At 35.8% G+C, this 19,468-nt stretch overlaps 1 protein-coding gene across 2 annotated transcripts; it reads right to left on the reverse strand.

Annotated features, from left to right (window-relative positions):
- Nucleotides 1-190: 190 nt before the first annotated feature.
- LOC103723665 (protein serine/threonine kinase) lies at nt 191-12,594 on the reverse strand. Of its 2 annotated transcripts, XM_008814644.5 has the most exons (14): nt 12,169-12,594; nt 12,005-12,051; nt 11,812-11,882; nt 11,600-11,713; nt 11,322-11,497; nt 11,144-11,232; nt 10,921-11,038; nt 8,217-8,290; nt 8,039-8,086; nt 6,714-6,882; nt 4,098-4,229; nt 2,732-2,836; nt 2,524-2,628; nt 191-699 (listed from the first exon to the last, which is right to left on the reverse strand). In XM_008814644.5, exons 1-14 carry the CDS (start codon nt 12,250-12,252, stop codon nt 514-516), a joined length of 1,518 nt encoding a protein of 505 aa, XP_008812866.1. In that variant the 5' UTR covers nt 12,253-12,594; the 3' UTR covers nt 191-513. The 2 variants fall into 2 exon arrangements, with proteins under 2 accessions (XP_008812866.1, XP_088563012.1); XM_088706886.1 differs by lacking the exons at nt 2,524-2,628; nt 2,732-2,836 and having other exon boundaries at nt 12,169-12,559.
- Between the last annotated feature and the right edge of the window lie 6,874 nt (nt 12,595-19,468).

Here is a 19,468-nt window from a genome sequence, read left to right on the forward strand (position 1 = left end):
TGACATGAGAGTCGAAGGGAGTCATGACATCTCCAGCCTCCCATGGAAGGTATCGTACTCGGACATAGTTGACGAATAACATCCACAATCTTCATATCTAAGTAACGAAATAATTTATTCATGCACAGTTAAAAAATAATCAACCCATCTGGCAACAATTAAAGAATACAGAAGTTATACGCGATGCAAGTAAAATAAATAAACAATTTACTTAAAATGGTCCCCAAACAGAAAATGATTCAGGTTTTTTTTCCCTTGGTCCGGCAGACGTTACAGACAACAAACCTGAACATTACACATACCCTCTTTCCCTAAGAGATATGCTTATGTATAATTGAATATTTGCATCTTTACTCTGGTAAAAATACAGGAGATTCCTGCTGTAGGGACTGTAAGTGATACCTCGGTGCAAGTCCTAACTCTACAAATTCCCGCTATATTGTGATGCCATTGGTTGATCCAATCTGCTGGTCTTTTACTCTGATTCAATTGAGGTTCATCAAAATCCATATGTTACCACTTGAATGCTTGCCTCTGAATTTTTGAATTGTGGGAGGTCTTGCCACCCTTGTCCTTGTAGGAATTTCTTGAAGCCGAAGCCTTCCGCCCACCGTGAGCAGCTGATATAGCCCGCTTCCTCTGCTTGTTCAGGCGCTTCATCAGTACAGGATCACTTTCATCTGGCTCATCACTATCCTCCTGGAACAATGTACACTCTCCAATTTAGACAGACCAGGAAATCCCATGGAGTCAACAAACTTTATTTTCACCAAATATCTAAATTAAAGTTACACACAAAAAAGTATATCCAACAATGACATCATGAATAAAAACTACAAAACTCAACTAGGCAAGGCTCCATGGATAAAGCGCAGATGAATTTGAAGTCAGCCACAAATAATTGACATGGATCTCCATTAAAAAAAAAATCTAGTAAAAACTTCATACATACGCCCAGATGCATGGGCAATTTATACCGTTGATGGTGGAAACACACACACACAGAGATATATATCTCTATATATAGGCTTATAAATGGAGAGATTTCAGGCTTGACATTTGGAATCCAAGTTCATAAACCAGAAGATCCTAAAGTTAATTATATTCCACTTTGGGTTTCAATCCTATATTATTTGGATTTGGATCTAGTTCGGAGTTTTTCTCTTACTGAGTCTAATTCTAGTTTGAATCCATTACAGAGATTAAACATATCAACCCCTTTTATGACCATCCAAAATTATGGTTTCTTATATAATTTTCCTCTTCAACTTTTATGATGTGAAGCTTGAGTAGTATTGCTTTCAATCTAGTACCTTACATATGTATGAATAATCAAAATTGTAAAGAATTTACTTTCATAATAATCTATTTTTTCTTATGATTCTTACTAGTTTCTAGTTAAATGTGACAATTGACAGCAATTTTAACTCATTTATTGGCTATATTCTTTTTTTACTTTGGATGAGTTGATAAAGGGAGCCCAGGAAACTAGATTTTCCAACTTCTCCACGTTTCTAGGTGATACTCATTGCAACCCACAGAAAATAGATTATGCACATTGCAACCAACAGAAAATAGTTTATGTAAAGAATTGGGAAGTGTAGAAAAAATTGAATATAAGTGCAGGTTGTTTTAAGAAGATAATTTGTTTAAAACAACTTTGTTGTTATAATGCATGTACAAGATATAATATGTGAGACAAACAAGAATTGCCCAGGAGAGGACGTACAGAGCTGAGAATTGTTGCAAAAAAATTTAAGAGTTGTTTTAGAACATTAGAGCCATTTAGGGAAAAAAAAGGAAAATCAACAACACCTTATCGATAATCATCAAGGAGAGGATGTAATTGGAAAAAAATTCAATACAACTACTGGAACAGAATATCAGAATATGTGTGAGAGGCAAATCTTGCAAAAGATGACTTATAAATTGAAAAAATATGCATTTTCTCATGTAAACACAAAAAGAAATTCTAAAATATCCTTGAAAAGGACTAATTTCACTGAGCATAAGAACCCATTTTCCAAAATATTCTTATTTGAATATGCTTTACTTCCATCTCCCACTTGTTTTTCATGGGAAAAGAATGTAATTGCTTGAAAATGCATATGGGCAAAGATATTATCATCTGTTAATCATTTTTTATTTATTCCAATAAGTAGATGATATTAATTTATAACATCATTGTTGTAAATTGCCATTCTTCATAAACGTAATGAGATCCAGGATTAAGCGATAAAGAACTCCAACTATACTTAGCAATAACACAAGATAGAGCAGGAATGGGTATGAAACAAAAGAAATGCTCCAGTCAAAACGCCTGCAAATTTGACCTCAAGCACATGCCACTGGTCACATGCCAGTGTATTTCCAATGTGTTTACTCGCAACAGAGCAGCAAAGCTCCAAACTGGGAATACAGTTGCCAGACATCTAAACTTGATAGGAAACCCAAAAAGAAAAACTAGAAGAAGAAGAATCAAGTTATGAATGTATAAATGAGTATTAGCATCAAAGAAAGCACCTTCTCTCCTGATTGCAAAGTTTTATCTTCGTTGCTTATACTGGCATTACATAAAACAGGATCCTCTGTTCTTTTGCTATCATTGTAACTCACACTGGTTTCATGCTGTAAAAGTAACATGAGCCATGAATTGCAGAAGCATGTGACAAAACAGGACCACAAGAACACTTCCATATTCGATAACAGATCAACATCACAATTCACAAACCTCTCTTGCATGGAAAATTTCATCTTTGTTTATATCAGTTAATCTAGGAGAATGAAGAAGTGCCCCCGCAGCAGCCTTGTCACCACAGCTCTCCGAGAGCTCATGCTGCACGATCCATGTTATGCAAATGATGTTTCATATAGAAATAAATAAATAACATTTATAAGAAGAAAAAAAATATGAGTATGAGTAGTGACTGGTGACAACTAGAAATGTTCTCAACAATCAATCTGAATCTCCAAACAAATTTCTAGCAACTTCTTTGGCAAACATTAAATTTCCAGTTCAGTTTTAGTTCATATCATTCATGCTAAATCAATGTATTTTACATTTATGCAAGTCTGCACATGGGTCAGATTCAGATTGGATCTATGGAAGATCCACATCCAGACCTGTAAAATTTATCAGGTTCCTATTTGGGTTTGGATCCTAAATTTTTCAAACATTTGCAATCTAGAGCAGTTCTCTATAAGGTTTGATCTAAGTTTGGATCCATTATTGAGTTTTAAATGGTAATCCTTAACAAATCTTCCAATTAAGATTTGACATACCGACCATACCATACTCTACCAGTAAGATACCATGATGGTACCAACATTCGATTTGGTACATGAATCGAATTGGTCCATTCCGGTCCAAACCAAATGAAACCACCCCATACTGCCCGGTATTGCCCAAAACCGGAGTGTAATGTAGCTGTACCATCTAGTTTTGGGCTGCATTGTAATAAAAAGTGAAAAAAGGGCCAGGAGCTGTTCGATATGAACTATATACGTACCATAAGAATGTATTGGTATAGTACCAAGCATCGAGATTGTCGATCTTGCTTCCAATATTGTTGTTTCTTTTGTATCCTTGAAGAATTCCAAATTTTTAGCTTGAGCACTTTTTTCACCATGAATCAATCTAATTAAGATCCTAAGTTGATTGTATTCAGTCATTGATTCTTACAGTTTTTCAGCAAAATGGAATGTAAGGACTTTCTATGTGCAAACATGAGGCCCTTATAGTGCTGTTGTTTTAATAATTCTCCTAATATAAGTCATCAGTAACTAACTTAATAGCTAATATAATTTACAAACCCGCCATGCAGTATAAAAATATGTAGCACAAGTTTTTCACAAATTGTGTCATATTATATGTTACATGTACCAAACTTGAATCAAATTAAAATCAAATCCTACAGGCAGGAACAATATGGTGCAATAAGCTTGCCCGGTCCAATTTGGGAACCAAACCCGATTATATTCTAAATTCAGGTTATTGAATACCATTTACTAGTTTGGGTTTGGTCATCTCTTTGGCACTTCAGTAAATTTCATGAAATTTTTAGCTATTTTCTAAGTCGTCCAAGCTTGCTTGGTACCTGATCTGCCAAATGCAAGGAATTTAAATTTGTAGCTACAGCATCATTGACTTCATTGCTGGTTCCCTCTTCCTCTGCAAGCACTTCGTCATCAGAGCTCAGAGTATCCTTTTGCCCAGTTCCTTCAATGAACTGCAAGATAATGCAAGCAGAAACTTAGAAGACACATAAAATGGCTATTTGAATATGTATAATCTGAAAGAGAATTCCACAGAGCTGAGCAGCAGAATGGATTTAGAACATTGACCATTAGAAACGTCATTAGAAATAGAATTCAGGATATAATCAAATGAATGCACATTAACAATCTACGCTATATCAAAATGCCACATTCAGCATAAGGTAAAATGGTTCTTCCCTTCCAGTGTTTACAAGAATTATTACAGGCATATCTAGAAGTAAATAGAAATATGGCGCCATTTTTAAAAAGAGGTATGAAGTGATGGAGATGAACTGGTTGATTTGATCATGAAAAAGGAAGGTAAAAGGCTGGCCTGGCAGACAGATTGACTCAGATTTGAGCTGAAGATTTGTGAAAGGGGGCTCTTCACAGGACCTGATTCCAAAGTTGTGGAAGAAATTTGAAGAAGCTTATTATGAATATGGAAATCTAAAGGACCAAACTACGAACAAATGGTACAACCTCAGCTGTGAGTATTGAAGCAGAAAAGGTTTATGATGTGGAAACATTTAGGAAGCACTGGTATAAACTAATATTAGAAGCGTACTTATCTGGTTATTGTATTGTTAAAACTAAATGATATTAATTAAAATATCTAGAAGTATGCTTAAACCAACTTTAGTTTGATACAATCTGGCAGCATAAGATATGTTCATTTGAAGAGGAGAGGTGGAAGCATGATGCAGGAGGGGAAATAGGGCAGCCAGTGCATGATAAAAATGGGTTCGCCCAATTGCCCAAGGCATGCAAGTATGAGCCTAACCAAAACTAGGTTTGGAATGATATGGTTTGGTACGTATGACTGACCACAGTGTTACCTAGATACTTAGCACGCTGCCAAGTGTCTAAGCATGCTCAAGTGCTGGACACTGCAGTCTCTACATTCCAGCAAAGAAGATGGCAGACATGAATATATGCATATATATATATATATATATATAGGTCATTATTTTGATGTTGAGAGTGTCAACTGGTTGAGTTGGTAAAGTCATGGAGTGTTGGATACTGGTGACAGATTGATTCATCACTCGCCCTGATTTTCGCTGAGCTTCTTCTCGTCCTAATTCTCACAAACAAAGTCTGTCTTGCTGTTTATCCAAGAAGGCAAAATGAAAAGGGAAGGAGAGAGGTACATAAAATCTAAGAAACAAACTAGAAAAACACCCATGAGTTTATAAGTTGTTTAAGGTATTCCACATGTACATCAAGATTACTTAAGATTTGTGAAGATACTTAAGCAACCATTATAGCTTTTTATACTAATGACACAATTATGCTTCAGTTAAAACATCCAATATTAGAAATAAAGAGTCCTCTGCATGACACTTCAAAAAAAGTGCCAAGAGTCGGCACTTTTTTCCCAATGCCAGCAGGTTGTTTCTGAGTCTGAAAGTACCAGAACTTTAACAAACCTGAGCCAAACTTTGATGAGCCAAAAGGGAATTCAGAATGAGTATGGACCACCTTAGGTGCAATCTAAAGCTTGACTAGATAACACATTATGACTATAGTATTTAGAATTATATGGACTTTTTATATATGTGGTGACCATATTTATCCATATTTATTTATTATTTTCCTCAGGTACATCTCCCTTCCTCTGGTTCCTCTTTGCCCCTTCTTCCTTCCACTCCAGCTCTCTTCTCGACTCTTCCTCCTCATCCCTTGACCATCTTGACAGGTTCCTGCAGTATTGACTGACCATGGCGATCCCCCACCAGCTATAACCCCATCCTTACCCAGCTGCCCTGCCTGCCACAGCATTTTCATGAAAAAACTACCATCATCATGCGATCCCCATTGAGCCCTGAACTGCCTCCCCATTATTGCCAGCCGGCGCCTCTAAGGAATCCACAACCCAACCATGCCATTTTGCTTTCTTGGATCACAAGCCAATTCCAGACAACCAGACACTGACAATCTGATACAGGTTAGGCCTGGCCTGATGGTAACACAAAGCAAGCCCAGCCTAAGGTGAGCTGTTACCGACCCGAAGTGGGAGGAAGATTCCAAAATGTGTTCCACATCCTAGGCAGAAGAGTACAGCAGCTAAGGGCTGAACACTATATAGCCAACACAAAATAGGATGGAAGAAAATTCATTGAACATTACAAACACAAACAACCTATACACAAGTGCGAGTGTAAAGTATCTGCACAAGTGACACATGAATGGTATACAAATTATGCAATATTTTTCAATTGTGAAATGGGGAATGCAATAAAATGCATTCACAATTTTATGTAAAACCTAGATAATATTTGTTTCACAAGGATGAGACAGTTACCAACTGAAGCTGTTAACCATATTAACCTGGAAGCATTAAGCAACAATAGTGTTGCGCACAACAAGATTAATTGTCACAAAATTGCATTTAAAAATATTGGCTACACGAACTCAAGCCCACTCAGGTACTAAACATACATCCAGCATACCTTCTCTATCTCATCTTGGTCCTTTCGTGTAAACCCACTAGCAGCAAGTTCCTTGTCTAAAAATCTAGCTGATTTTGCTATGGAAGAAAAGGAGGGCCTGCCATTTTCCTCAGTATCAGATTCTGATCTATCACCCTCTTCGCTATCCTCTTGATCTGAAAGATTGAACCTGGAAAAGGAGAAAAAGTAGAATCACACATGCTCATAATAATTAGGATCCAACCCAAAGGTCTGCAGTGCCCATGGCATAGAAAAGTGCATCAGAAAATATATCAGGAAGAAGGAATAGCTTCAACAAAACATGTACATCACAAAATTTAAGCATTGTATGGTGGTGTTCGGTGACCCAAATGGTATCAATATGGTGAGCATAGATCCCCGGTGATCCTCATCTTGGGGTAACATGATCCCTAATGATCTAGGATCACCGCATTAGGTATGCTATGTTCCAGATATTAAAGATCCTTGGTTATTTATGAGTAACTTATTTGGAATGCCATGATAATCCATGATCAGTGACCATATAATACCAAAATTACCCTTGAGATATTCCATATATTTTGTAACTGCTAAACAGAATTCTCAAATAAATTATGAGAAAACACAAGAATGACTAGCAGCAGGTCCATACAATTTATATATAGACTTGTTTAGACAAACCGGTTATAATTTTGACAACAAAATTACTAATCCAATAAAAATATATTAATTATTATTATAGAATTAATATTTTCGTTTATGCTTATATCATTGTGTTAATACTAATATTTATTTTGATTAGAAAAATAAGGAAAATAGAAGTAATAATTAAATATTTTCATAATATAAATATAAAGTGCAATAATATATTTCTATTATAATTATTAAAAGATAATTAAATAATTATATGATAATAATATGATTAATAATATATATCACGAATACTATATATGTAAAATATAATATACATAATATGGGTACAATATATTAATGGTATATCAATATACCAATTTTTCTTACTAGGGGGCATTTTTGTTTCCAAATTTCAGGCCAAGATCACTACCCTAGGGTGCTTGGAAAAACCTATCCAGATTTTAGGAGTATTCATGATACATAGAGAAAGTCCTTCAAACACCCATCAGTAAAAGAAAACGAGAGAGGAAGAAAGGGGTTTTGTGTGTGTGTGTGTGCGTGTGTGTTTTTTTTTTGGGGGGGGGGGGGGGGGGTGGGGGGGTGGGGGGCTAAATAAACAAAAAGAAAGAACTTAAATCAAATATGGCCAGATAATTTTGAACGCTGAGAAGTCAATGCATTTTTACATAAATTGAGTGCTTTTAGCTACAAACCTCCTGCTAAAGAACTTGTAGATGCACTCAACATCACGATCAAAGTACCTGAAACAGGAAGCTTTTTAGGAATGCAAAACCAAAATACAAATATAAAGGGGCAATAGTATACTTATAAACAGTCATAATATTTAATGACCAGCATCTCAAACAAAAGCAAAATAAATATGCAACGTACATCTGTGCATTGCGATGAGAAACCGATACCATCTGAGGGAAATCAATCATGGTGACCCTTTCATCATCATCGATCTATAAGGAGATCAAGACTAATCAGTATAGAGATTGAAACCAAGGGCAAGGTTCACACTTATAAGTCTTCCAGTATGCTGATTTAACCATCAGCATCCTAGTCAATCTTACATTCAAAGTTCAAATTTAGTGCATGCTACGAAAGGATCCACATAACCGCACCAAAGAATACTTTTGTCAATACGATAAAACTACAGCAACGCATGAGGTTCTTTCATTGAATACAAAAAAAATGATATTTAAATATGTTAAATCATTGTTTCTGATAGATATAGGAATAAAGACGCAACTGGAATATAAACACATGGTTAATAGAACAACATGCTGCTAAGTTCTGAGATTCCGTGCAGAATGAATAATACTATTCAAAGAGGAGATCTAAAAGCGACACACTACAACACATTAAAAAACATGAATAGGGCATGGGTATATGATCCTTGATGCATGATCCAGATGCTCATTGTTTTATATGCCTAGAATCCAGAAACCAGGTTCTATCATGTAGTAATGTGGTGACGTGAAGGAGATGCCATAGATTGGGATGTGGCAGGCATAACCATGTACAACATTCAAAATCAAAGAAATGAAGAATCTGGAGAAGTTCAGAGTGGTATTGGCACAGTTATGATTTCTCGGTATCCTCACCGCATGAATACACATTGACCCTGGTATGGTTCACTTCAATTCTTGCATGCTAGGCTCATAGGATGAAGCATATTTTTCTATGGAATTCCTTTAACCAAAGTGTGATTTTTAAAGTCTGAAGGCATTAGGTAGATGTTTCTTGTTTTAGCGAGGTAAGATTCAACTCACTTCCTCTCCCCTTAACGCGCAATGGGGAAATAATTAAGAAAGTGCCTTTTCCTTAACTTATGCATCCTAGTTTGGCAAGAATAGAAGTGAAGTTTGTGAACGAGACATGGTGTAATTGCAATGAAACTCCAAGAAGGCTAAAGACAGTTGTCATGACCTTCAATGATGTTTTGACATCGAATGGAATGCTAAGTGAAGAGACAATGAGCAAAATGGCAATCAAAACAACACTACGTGACAAGTAATATGTCTTCGACATGCAAGCTTATGTGCAGGCTTTTTAAATAGTTACTGTACCATGTTGTTGCCACAATAGTGCAAAGAAAAACTTGCATATCTTCGAAGGACATGAGTCAATGTGTACTGGCCTAGCATAGTCAATATAATTCGATACTACAGCATGTAATAGACTATGTTTTACACAAATAAATAGTTAGAACATATTATACACGAATATTTTAAAAATAGGGGTCATTATATAAAATAAACTTTCTTAAACATTGTGTTTTTTGACATTAACTTAAGTTAGTAACAGTAAATTTGCAGTAGCATGTCCATTTCAAATAAAATTATCAAGAAATAAATATGCAATATCTACGAGCACTTGTAATGCAAACTTGCAGATACAATAAATGAATCAGGTTAATGCATGTTTATTCTGTAATTATATCTAAAATTGTCTAGAAGATCATGATGCTGCTTCAGGAATCCCGCAATCTTTTCCTATGAATCATTTCACTTATCTTTCCTACGATGGCAAATGAGTAGATTTGTAATGGTCAGCTCAATCTACTGGGTCATTAGTAGTAGAATATCTTTTCCTTCCATAATCTCATTAAAATTCAAGACAGACATCTCAATTCCATATTAGCATTTAAAGGATAGAAGATTTCAAAATGTAGAATGCCAATCATTCAGATATATCTTAATAACCATGCCAACTAAATGTGATCTACTTTTGAAATAGTTTCGTAACCACCCATTCCGAGTTCAACATTTGATTTAGATCTAAAGTGAAGAGGACAAAAAATGATCTATGCAAGATGCCCTTCAACCAAAACAAGGAAAAAAAAAATCTTCTATACTAGAGATTCCACCCACTAAACATAAGTGAATCATTAAAAATATTTAAAAAAGGGGGAGAACATTCAAACTCATGATAATTTAGTAAACAAGCTCTATAACAAAAGCCACCAACAAAAGCTGCATAATTAAGATTCCTAGCTGCAACTGCTTATACATATATCCACTTGATCTAGTCCCGTCTCCCAAATGACTCAACATTTGAAGATCAAAATCACAGAAGATAATGTAAAGATAAAAGGAAAAGATGTGGGGCCCACATCTTGAGAATTAAAATACTCAATATGATGCTAATGATCATGAAAAATAGTCATGCTTCCAGAGAGGCGACTGCCTACATCATTATTTGAGAATTTCTTCATCGACCAGGACTGATTAAACACTCTTTAAAATTTGCCTAGCAGATATCTTGAAAACAACCCCTTCAAGAAAAAAAGTCCCTATTGTAAATAATATAGATTTCTACTGTGCTCAAAATAAACTATCATTGAAGCTACAGAAGCTGGTAACTGTAACTGAAGTATAACTCTTAGACCTAACTGCTAAGCCCACATTACATGCAAGAGTACCTAGAATTGCTGCTGGAAGGGATTTCGGACAATGTATAACATGTAAAACCAAAAAGTTGCAAAATATAGATAACAAACAAACTTGGCTAAACAAGTGATCTAATTGCTGCCAGACCAGAAATATTAACAGAAAATGACATAAAGCAATAGTGGAAACACACAAACCATGATGTTAAATTCATTGAAGTCACAATGGATAAGACCATGCTCTGCTAGACGAACAACAAGACCAATAATTGTTTCAAAAACTTCCTCTGGGTGTTGCAACTGCTTCACTTGTACACTGCATCAGAAGAATCAGTATTGCAGAAAGGCTCCTAATTATAGCATAAACAATGAAGAAGAAAGCACAACATTGAACATTCATGGATTCTAAGTTTATGCATACAGTGGATAGCCTTGGACAAGAGACATGACCACACAATGCCGATTACAGTCCACAGCATCTGGAACAGGAAATCCATGCTCTCCTAAAGCCTTCACACAATATAATAACCAGTCATGTAAGATTGCTACTTCTCATGCTGAATGTCAAAAGGAAGCACATATTGACACAACAAAAGAACCTTCATAAAAGCATATTCCTTGAGTGCAGCAAGCCGTGACAAGTAGAGCCAGTTATAATTGGTCCGATGCATCAAATAGTCTCTCTTAGATTTCACTGCCCTGAAAGAGATCCTACCCAACCTATGCAGTTTCATGGCCAGAACTGTCCCATCTTCTGTAGCGACCTCAAATATATCTTTTGCAAAAAAGATGGGTCTTAATCAACATTAACATAAAAAAACACAAAAACAAAGATTTTGATGATACAGAAGAAGAGCATTAGTTTGAGAAGGAATACCCGACTCCTTCCCAACACCGATCTGGCGTCCTACAGCAGCAAACACGCCACGGTTCACCAGTGTTTTGATTGCAAGAAAGTCGTATCCAAGATAGGTTAGCCGGAACCCGTCATCTGAGTTAAGAAAAGGGCAGGTGAAGAACTAAATCTCGAGTTCAAAATTTAAACTTGAGATCAAAACATACAGAATCATACGCAAAGCAGCAACGTACACTTGGAACTATCGTGATGTACCAGCTTGTGCTTCAGCAAATTCTTCAGCACCTTATAAGTGCCTCCATGCCTATAATTACAGACTTCTCTTAGGTCAAAAAGAATACAGCACATCATCTTAAACTTCCGTAAATCCGTTTCAAACCCTAATTCAATTAAAAAATCAATTTCTTAGGCAAGAAAGAAGCTTACTTGAGGCCGGCAATCCGGTCGACAAGCTCCGCAGGAACGATCTCATGCTGAAACCGGTGAAAATTCAAGGGAAAAAAAAGAGAGAGAGAAGAAATTAAGATTTTTGTTTGCTGTCGATCTTTTCGAGGAAAGCGATGAGAGGATAGAAGGGACAAGAAGAATACGTTTCTCATGCCCATCTCAACGGCCGTAAGAACCCTAAAATCGTCCTTGGAGAGGTACCTCAGGGCGTCTACGTCGAGCTTCATGGCCGCCGGCGGTGGTGGCGGCGCGGTACCAAGGCAGGGAAGTCGGTGGTGGGGGGGATTGGAATTCGCCGCCGCGTCGTCTAGGGCTGATACAAATACTGGCGCCGGGCACTGGAGATGCAACTATGCAAGCGACCTTTACTTGAATCAACCAGACTTTTTCGCCAAAAAAAAAAAAAAAAAAAATCAACCAGACTTGACCGAATTCAACACAACCAAATTGTTTAGCGAAACATTTTGGACCGCGATTGGGTTTGGGCTAGTCGAGTTCGGCGACCGGGGACGTTAAGCTAGTCTGACGTCAACTAAAAGGCTCTCTGTCTCTCTCTCTCTATTGGGCACGAAGAAACCTAGAAGGATGGTTTTGTTTGCCCTAAGGGTCTATTCGGAAAATCCAAACAGAATTGATCTGGATTTCTCATAAGATTATAGATTACATAGTCATCAACCCAATCCTTCTCTAGCCCAAATACTGTAATAAGAAATAAAAAAATTTCATAAGTTTTTTTTTTCCTTCCAACAACACGCTCATAGATAAGATATATGCTAAAACTAGAATGAGCCTTTAGAAGAAAATGGGTTGGGCATGCTAACAGACTCGATTCCTATAGAAAATCCAGCCTAATTCTCCTGAATTTTTCGAGATCATTGGGGCCTTATTTGGTAGAGGCACTTTTTTACCTTCCAAAAATACTTTTGGATGGAATAGGGGTGTTTGGTAAAAAAATTGGGAATTTGTTTTAGCTTAACCAAAAAGCTAAAAATGTCTACTTGGGAGATGCTCCATTTTGGAACTTCTTCAGAAAAGTACTTTTAGTACGCGTCGGAAAGCTATTTCAGATGTATAAAATTTTTTTTAGACCAAAATATCTATAATAAAATCATATAATTAGAGAAAGTGTCCTTTTATATCATAATGCACGAAAAAAGAAATCTGCAGGAGCCCCAACAAATAAGAAACTCTAATCGGCCTTGGCTTTCTCCCTTGCTCCATGATCAAGATATTATTTCTTTCCTCTATTTATTTCAAGAAAAGAATCTTGAAAATCTCACTTTTGCAAGTACGATTGTGTACCTCTATATTTTTTTTTCCAAAAATTAGTTCATAAAAATATTATATTAATAAAATATTAATTATAATGATAATAATTATAATAATTTATATCAAAATATTATATTATACTATAAATATAATATTATATAATATTATATCATAATGCATTGATATATTGGGTTATATAATATCGAATTATATTATATTATTTTGCTAAAGTAAACAATATTATATTAGCTATATTAAAATAATATTATATTTCATTACAATAATATCATATTATATTATATATTTATGTACTAATACATATTATATTTTATTATGCTCTGTTGTATAATACTATGAAATATTTTTTATGGTCATTTTGTCATACCAAAAATACTTTCTAAATTTATTTGTCAAAAACGTATTAAAGTTCCACAATAATTTAGAAATATAATTACTAAACAACAAATAGTTTTTTATAAAAACTTTACTTTTGAAATCACTACTATCAACAGCTCTGCCAAATGGGGCTTGAGTTGAAAATCTTATAATATTCATGGGTTGGGTTGGAAAAAGATTCCAGTGAACGTTTTTTTCTTTCTATGAGATTTGGACCAACTTACTCTAAAGTCATTCCTGGATATTTATGAATATAAATCTAGCCTAGCATGTAATTATAAGATTTTTTTGGTTATATTGGCCCAACTCGCGAATCTTATGCCCAATCAACCAAACAGGTCCTAAAAACTACTATGATGACATCAATCAAAAGTTGGTTAACTTGAGTTCTTGTTCTCTCCCTTGCAGTGTTCGTCACCAGCTTGCATGTTCTCATGAAAATACTTTGTAGTGTCTTTTGATAGATAAATACATGGATAAAAAAGCCCATGTATGCCTTAACTTGGATTGATATAGTTTGATTATGTCTTTGTCCAGATGTTAAGAAAAACTCCATATGTTGCCATAATGAACCTATTTTTTCTTTGTTATATATATAAAAAAAGAAGACTGCTGATGACTTATACAGCCATGTGGACCATTTGTAGAACCCCACTATTGTAGGTTATTTGAGGGAAGCTAATTCTTGTCAACATTATGTGCTTAGCGTTCTTCGCTGACCTTTTCTTTAAATGAGCAAGCATTTGATTTTGGATAGACATTGGAGCAGGGGTGGTGACTAAACATTATTTGTAACTGATGTGATTGATCATTGAGCAGCTAGCATGTGTTGTAAGTTTATTACTTGTTCCAATGGTGTCATCAAGTGATCCAACATATAAACAGTCATTCTTTGTGGTTTGTACATGTAGGTTTTATGGGAGCATGTGGATTAGGTTATTTTTTGCAGGGTATGTGTGTCGGCATACATTGTTCACTAAAGTATTTTGCTATATATATTTTGATAGCAAAAAAAAAAAAAAAAAAAAAAAAAACCAACACATACTCCACGTTTTATGATGAAGAATAAGACACAAAATGTGCTCAGATGGTTCAATTTTATGAAGAAGTTTACAAGGTAAGCATTGAATGTTTTATATTTGTACTTCCCATTGTGCAACCGAAATTTGTGCTTCTCTTCAATCTTACGCATTCATCTTTTTCATGGTTCACCTGAAATTTGAAGTTGAAATTGTGGTAGGATATCCAAACAGTTCTGTTTTAGCATCGAATACATTAAACTTTAGCAAAGTTAAAAAAGTCTTTTTTTTTTTTCATTATCCATGTTATCAGGGGAAGCTGCTGTTAGTTAGATTTAGAGTTTGAATCTCATTTTAACTGCTTTTAGTTAGATTTAGAGTTTGAATCTCAAATTTAGAGTTTGAAGACCATGCTTAAACTTTGTAACTTGGCTAGCAAGTATTGAAATGGCAAAATGCTAAAAGGAATATATACCGCAAGGCATCAATGAATGATATATATTCTTTAAATCATAGGTATAGAAAGGTAGAATTTTGAGAGAAATAAGTGTGTTCTTCATTCAAATTTATCAGTAAATGCATCATTGGCGTGCATAATGAATTTAGCAAGAAACTGCATCAATAATGCATGCAGTTTCAGACGATTGATGTTTATGAACGTATCACCACCCGCAAAAACTACCAGCAACAATTGAGTGTAGGGACAGAGAAAGGTAATCAATCTAAGCTAGAGGAAATTTTACACCAATTAACAATTTCAGTGTCTTTATTTGAGCTTAGCATGCCCCAACTTCGCACAAAGTTTTTCATCTTAGCCCTTGAGCTTTGGCCGAGCCTGGTTTTAGCTCAAGCTTGAGCACATGACTCACTCAACTTTTTTTTAGCTACTAATTACTTACAAAAATCCACAAAATTAAATATATCTTCTATGAACATAGCAGGATGGACCCAGCACTGCTTGAACTCACCTAAATTCAAGTTGGGGCATGTATTTTCCGTTCTGGCTAGCCTAGCTTGATAATGTCATATTTAATCACAGATAGTAGTGCATGGTCATGTAGGCATGGGCTTGATTTTATCTGATTGTTTGCCTAATGAAGAGGGAATTTGTATTAGTGGAATGAAATCTTGTCGAAGCTCCATTAAGGTATTGGTTGTCTGCAATTCAAACAGACATGCATGACTGCTCAAACTATTGGTGCACGGCTACTGTGAAAAAAACATCCTTGGTTAGAGAAGGCATCATCATATATTTTTCAGATTGGCAAAATAGCCAAGGTTTCCAATCTCATAGTGCAACTTCTAAATTACTGCTTTAATTGGGCAGTAATGGAAGAATCATATCTAACATTAATCATGCTTTCTACATTTATCGAAATGATGATGGTTGATCATAATGATCGTTAATCGAGTGGAGAACATTCCTAACTGCATTTTGTGAAGTTGATATCATCTACAACAAGATGCAGGTGTAAGATGATCACGAAACTCGCAGGATGGCACAAGGCATGCCACCTAACTATGCTCGAGGGAAGCTGTACATGGAATTTTTAGAGAGATGGTGATAAGGGAAACACTTCTTTGTGTCTTTCAAATAAATTGATAAAGGGAAAGACCACAAACATTGATGACATAAATCATAGCACATAAGATGGTCATTTTTGCCACAGCAGCAAAGGTCTTATATTCTACAGTAGCAAGCGACATGTGCCTAATGGAGCTTCATGGTGCTCGACCAAGCCATGAAGTACTTGATTTTGTGCACATACTTACTCTTGAGGGGGACCCTTTTTCCACTTTGGAAACTTATAGGATTCAAGTGTTTTGTTGTTCCATAAGTGCATAAAGCATTTCAGTAAAATTTGGCCATAGATTTCGATGCTATGCCACCTCATGTTGAAATTGGGGCTTTTAACTAGCTGAAGACTAACAAGTTTTTTCAGTTTAGTTTGATCACCTACCTGCGCGAGTGTAATTAACGACATCACTTTAGATTAACTATGTCAATAAGGGCAAGGGACCTCTTTGGTTTCCATTGTATTTTTCTTTAGAAGTGCACATCATAAGCATGTAGAAAAATGCGGCATTTGACTGTCCAAGATAAAAGAAAATCCATGTAATAATTTTTCTGAAATTCTTCCCATTGCATTAATTTGTGATCAAGGTAATCTAGCGAGCTCTCTTCATAGTTTTGAGCCAGGACTGTTTTTTGTAAAATCTTTTTGTGAGATGTTTTGTAGTCGTGCAGGAGTTTGATGATAAGCCCTTTTGATTGAGAAAGCACATTGTACATCATATAGTGTCTAAAATTACAAACCTGGTATTTTGCATGTTGCTTATGCCTCAAGCGAACACAGAATAGGTGATACTGATAGAACTAGGTTGCAGAGTTTGTTTTGGGCCATAGGAATTAAAAATCCACACCAATGTCCATGATCCACAAACTGTATGACACGTGGATCCAAATTTGATATGTTTGGAGTTTCCAAGCTGTGAATTAAATTAAAAAATTGCTTCCTTTCAGTGAAAGCTGTCTATTTATGTGCACTTGATGCATTGGGTAAAAACTTCCAAACATTAATTTTTCATTTGTGGGCTTGAAAATAATTGTAGATACCAGTTGATAGTGTGAGTGCTTGATTTTATATATCTCTTCATTAATTTTGTAGTGATAGGTTTTGATATCATATCCTAACAGTAAGATTGTAGCACAAATCTGTCTCCATCTTCCTATGTAGATACATACTTAACATACATATATTCACACATGTGTATATACACGCAGAGTTACAGAGGCACATATACATTCATGTTTGTTGACATGCATCCATGCACGCAAATGCTTAGGAAAAATCACTTACCAGTCCCTGTTTTGGACACCATTAAACTATCAACTCTAGACGATTTAGGTGGGTATGTGATACCTATAAAGATACAAGATTGGAGATTAAGATATGAATCAAATACGATATATGAAACGAAAAAAATGACAAAGTTTCCAAGAAGGATTAAAGCATGAGAAAATGCGTATGAGCCATCTAGGCTGGCATAGTATGTGTACTGTACCATATCGTGCCAACACTTGGCACATGTTGGCACAAAGGCACAAGTTTGCAAAAGGATTCACAACCACAACTAGCGCATTAACATGAGCAACTTTATTTAAGTAACCTTATCAATTGCCAAAATGTTGCACGGAACATGCCATTATGACTAACTCAATGTAAGATTCCCATTATGACTAACTCAATGAAAGATTCCATCAATAATTAAATGTTTCTAGTCACATGAAGTGGAGATAATATATAAAGAGGTGTATGGATAATTGTGATTTTAGATGATGAATTGACAGGAAAGGGCATCTCATTTTGTAAAGCAAATTTGAAGCTGGGGTTGGAGGCATGTGGGGTTTGGGTAACGAAACACCAACATTTTATTCACTGCATTGACAGCTAAAACACATGCATTTCTAATACTTTGTTGTGGTCTGTATATTTGTTAAGAAATAATATGTTAATCGTTTCCAACTTCAAGGTTTTCATAACTATGTTTTATTTGATCTTTAATAGGTAACAGGTAGGGGAGATGACAAGTATCTGATTGCTACTATTAAAAAACTATGAGGGCCCGGTCCATTGACCGGCCCGCACTTGATTTGGGCTTGTTGGCTGGCCCGAAGAGGCCAGCCCAGCCCTTCACATGCACCGCACGTGATGAATTGGGAAAGGACTCCGGCTTGGAGTCTCCTTCCTCCGCAATTCCAATCGCGATCGGAACACCAAAAAACTCGGATTTTTGCTTATATAAATTCTCCATCCATCCCCTTTGAGATCTATCAAGGAATAAGGCTAGAGTCAAGCTTTCTTCTCGAGGTTCTTTCTCCGATTTTTGCTGGAAAGAGTTGCCAAAAAGCCTCACTGGACTGAGGTATGAGTTCTTCATCTCCTCCTTTTTCTTTCTTAGAGTTTTGGGCCTTTGTTTTCTTGGATGTGCGCCGAGAATTTCCAAAGCTTCATTCGAAACAAAGAACCCCTATTTCGGCCATGATTAGCCACCGCCGGGTTTAGCCGACATTGTGGCCACCTGAGGCCGCCCTCAGATGGGCAGTTGGGTCACCACGGCTGCCACCTATTACCAATGAGGGGGGAGGAAGAAGAAAGACGAGAAGAAGGATTCTTCCCTCTTCTCCATTTTCTCTCTCTTTCTCTCTTCTCTCTCTACATTCTCTCTCTAGAAGACCTATGGAACCCAGTATCAGATCTTGTCGACCTGATCTACGAATCCAAATTGACCGCTGCAAAAGGCTCTGACACGTAATCAAATCGATTATTTTTTGAATTTTTTAGTGCCCAAGCTGCCTACTGGATCAATCACTCCAACCCTGTCGAATGTCCTTGAAACCTGAACCTTATTGATTGATCTTGGCCCTGATTGAGTCCGATTCATTGAGCAAATTGTCTAGACCTAACTCATCCGAAATAACCGTACGCCCAATAAAATCTTCTTGTATTATTTTATTAAAGTCATCAATTAAAAATTAATTTCGCTATTAATATTTCAAATAGGCCTAGCGAAGTCTGACAGTCAAAAACAAAAAAAGTAAGTAGATCTTGCACTCCTTATTATTTTTTAAATTATTATAATTTTCTGCAAAAGATTCGCTTGTGGAAATATCATATTTTTCTTAAAATAATGGATCATCATATGTGCTATAAAAATCATGCTTTATTATGAAAAATAGTTCCATGAATATTTTAAT

This window comes from Phoenix dactylifera, chromosome 11, assembly GCF_051530095.1.
Source record: "Phoenix dactylifera cultivar Ajwa chromosome 11, Ajwa_hap1_PhDact_Kaust_v1.1, whole genome shotgun sequence".
NCBI classification, from domain to species: Eukaryota; Viridiplantae; Streptophyta; class Magnoliopsida; order Arecales; family Arecaceae; genus Phoenix; species Phoenix dactylifera.

Excerpts from the sequence above, each read along its gene's own strand:
- LOC103723665 (XM_008814644.5), bottom strand. The coding sequence starts at position 12,252 with ATGAAGCTCGACGTAGACGCCCTGAGGTACCTCTCCAAGGACGATTTT. Across the intron at positions 2,837-4,097 it reads CCTTGCATTTGGCAGATCAG|CATGAGCTCTCGGAGAGCTG; the intron begins GTACCAAGCAAG and ends TGGATCGTGCAG. Across the intron at positions 700-2,523 it reads CTTTGCAATCAGGAGAGAAG|GAGGATAGTGATGAGCCAGA; the intron begins GTGCTTTCTTTG and ends ACATTGTTCCAG.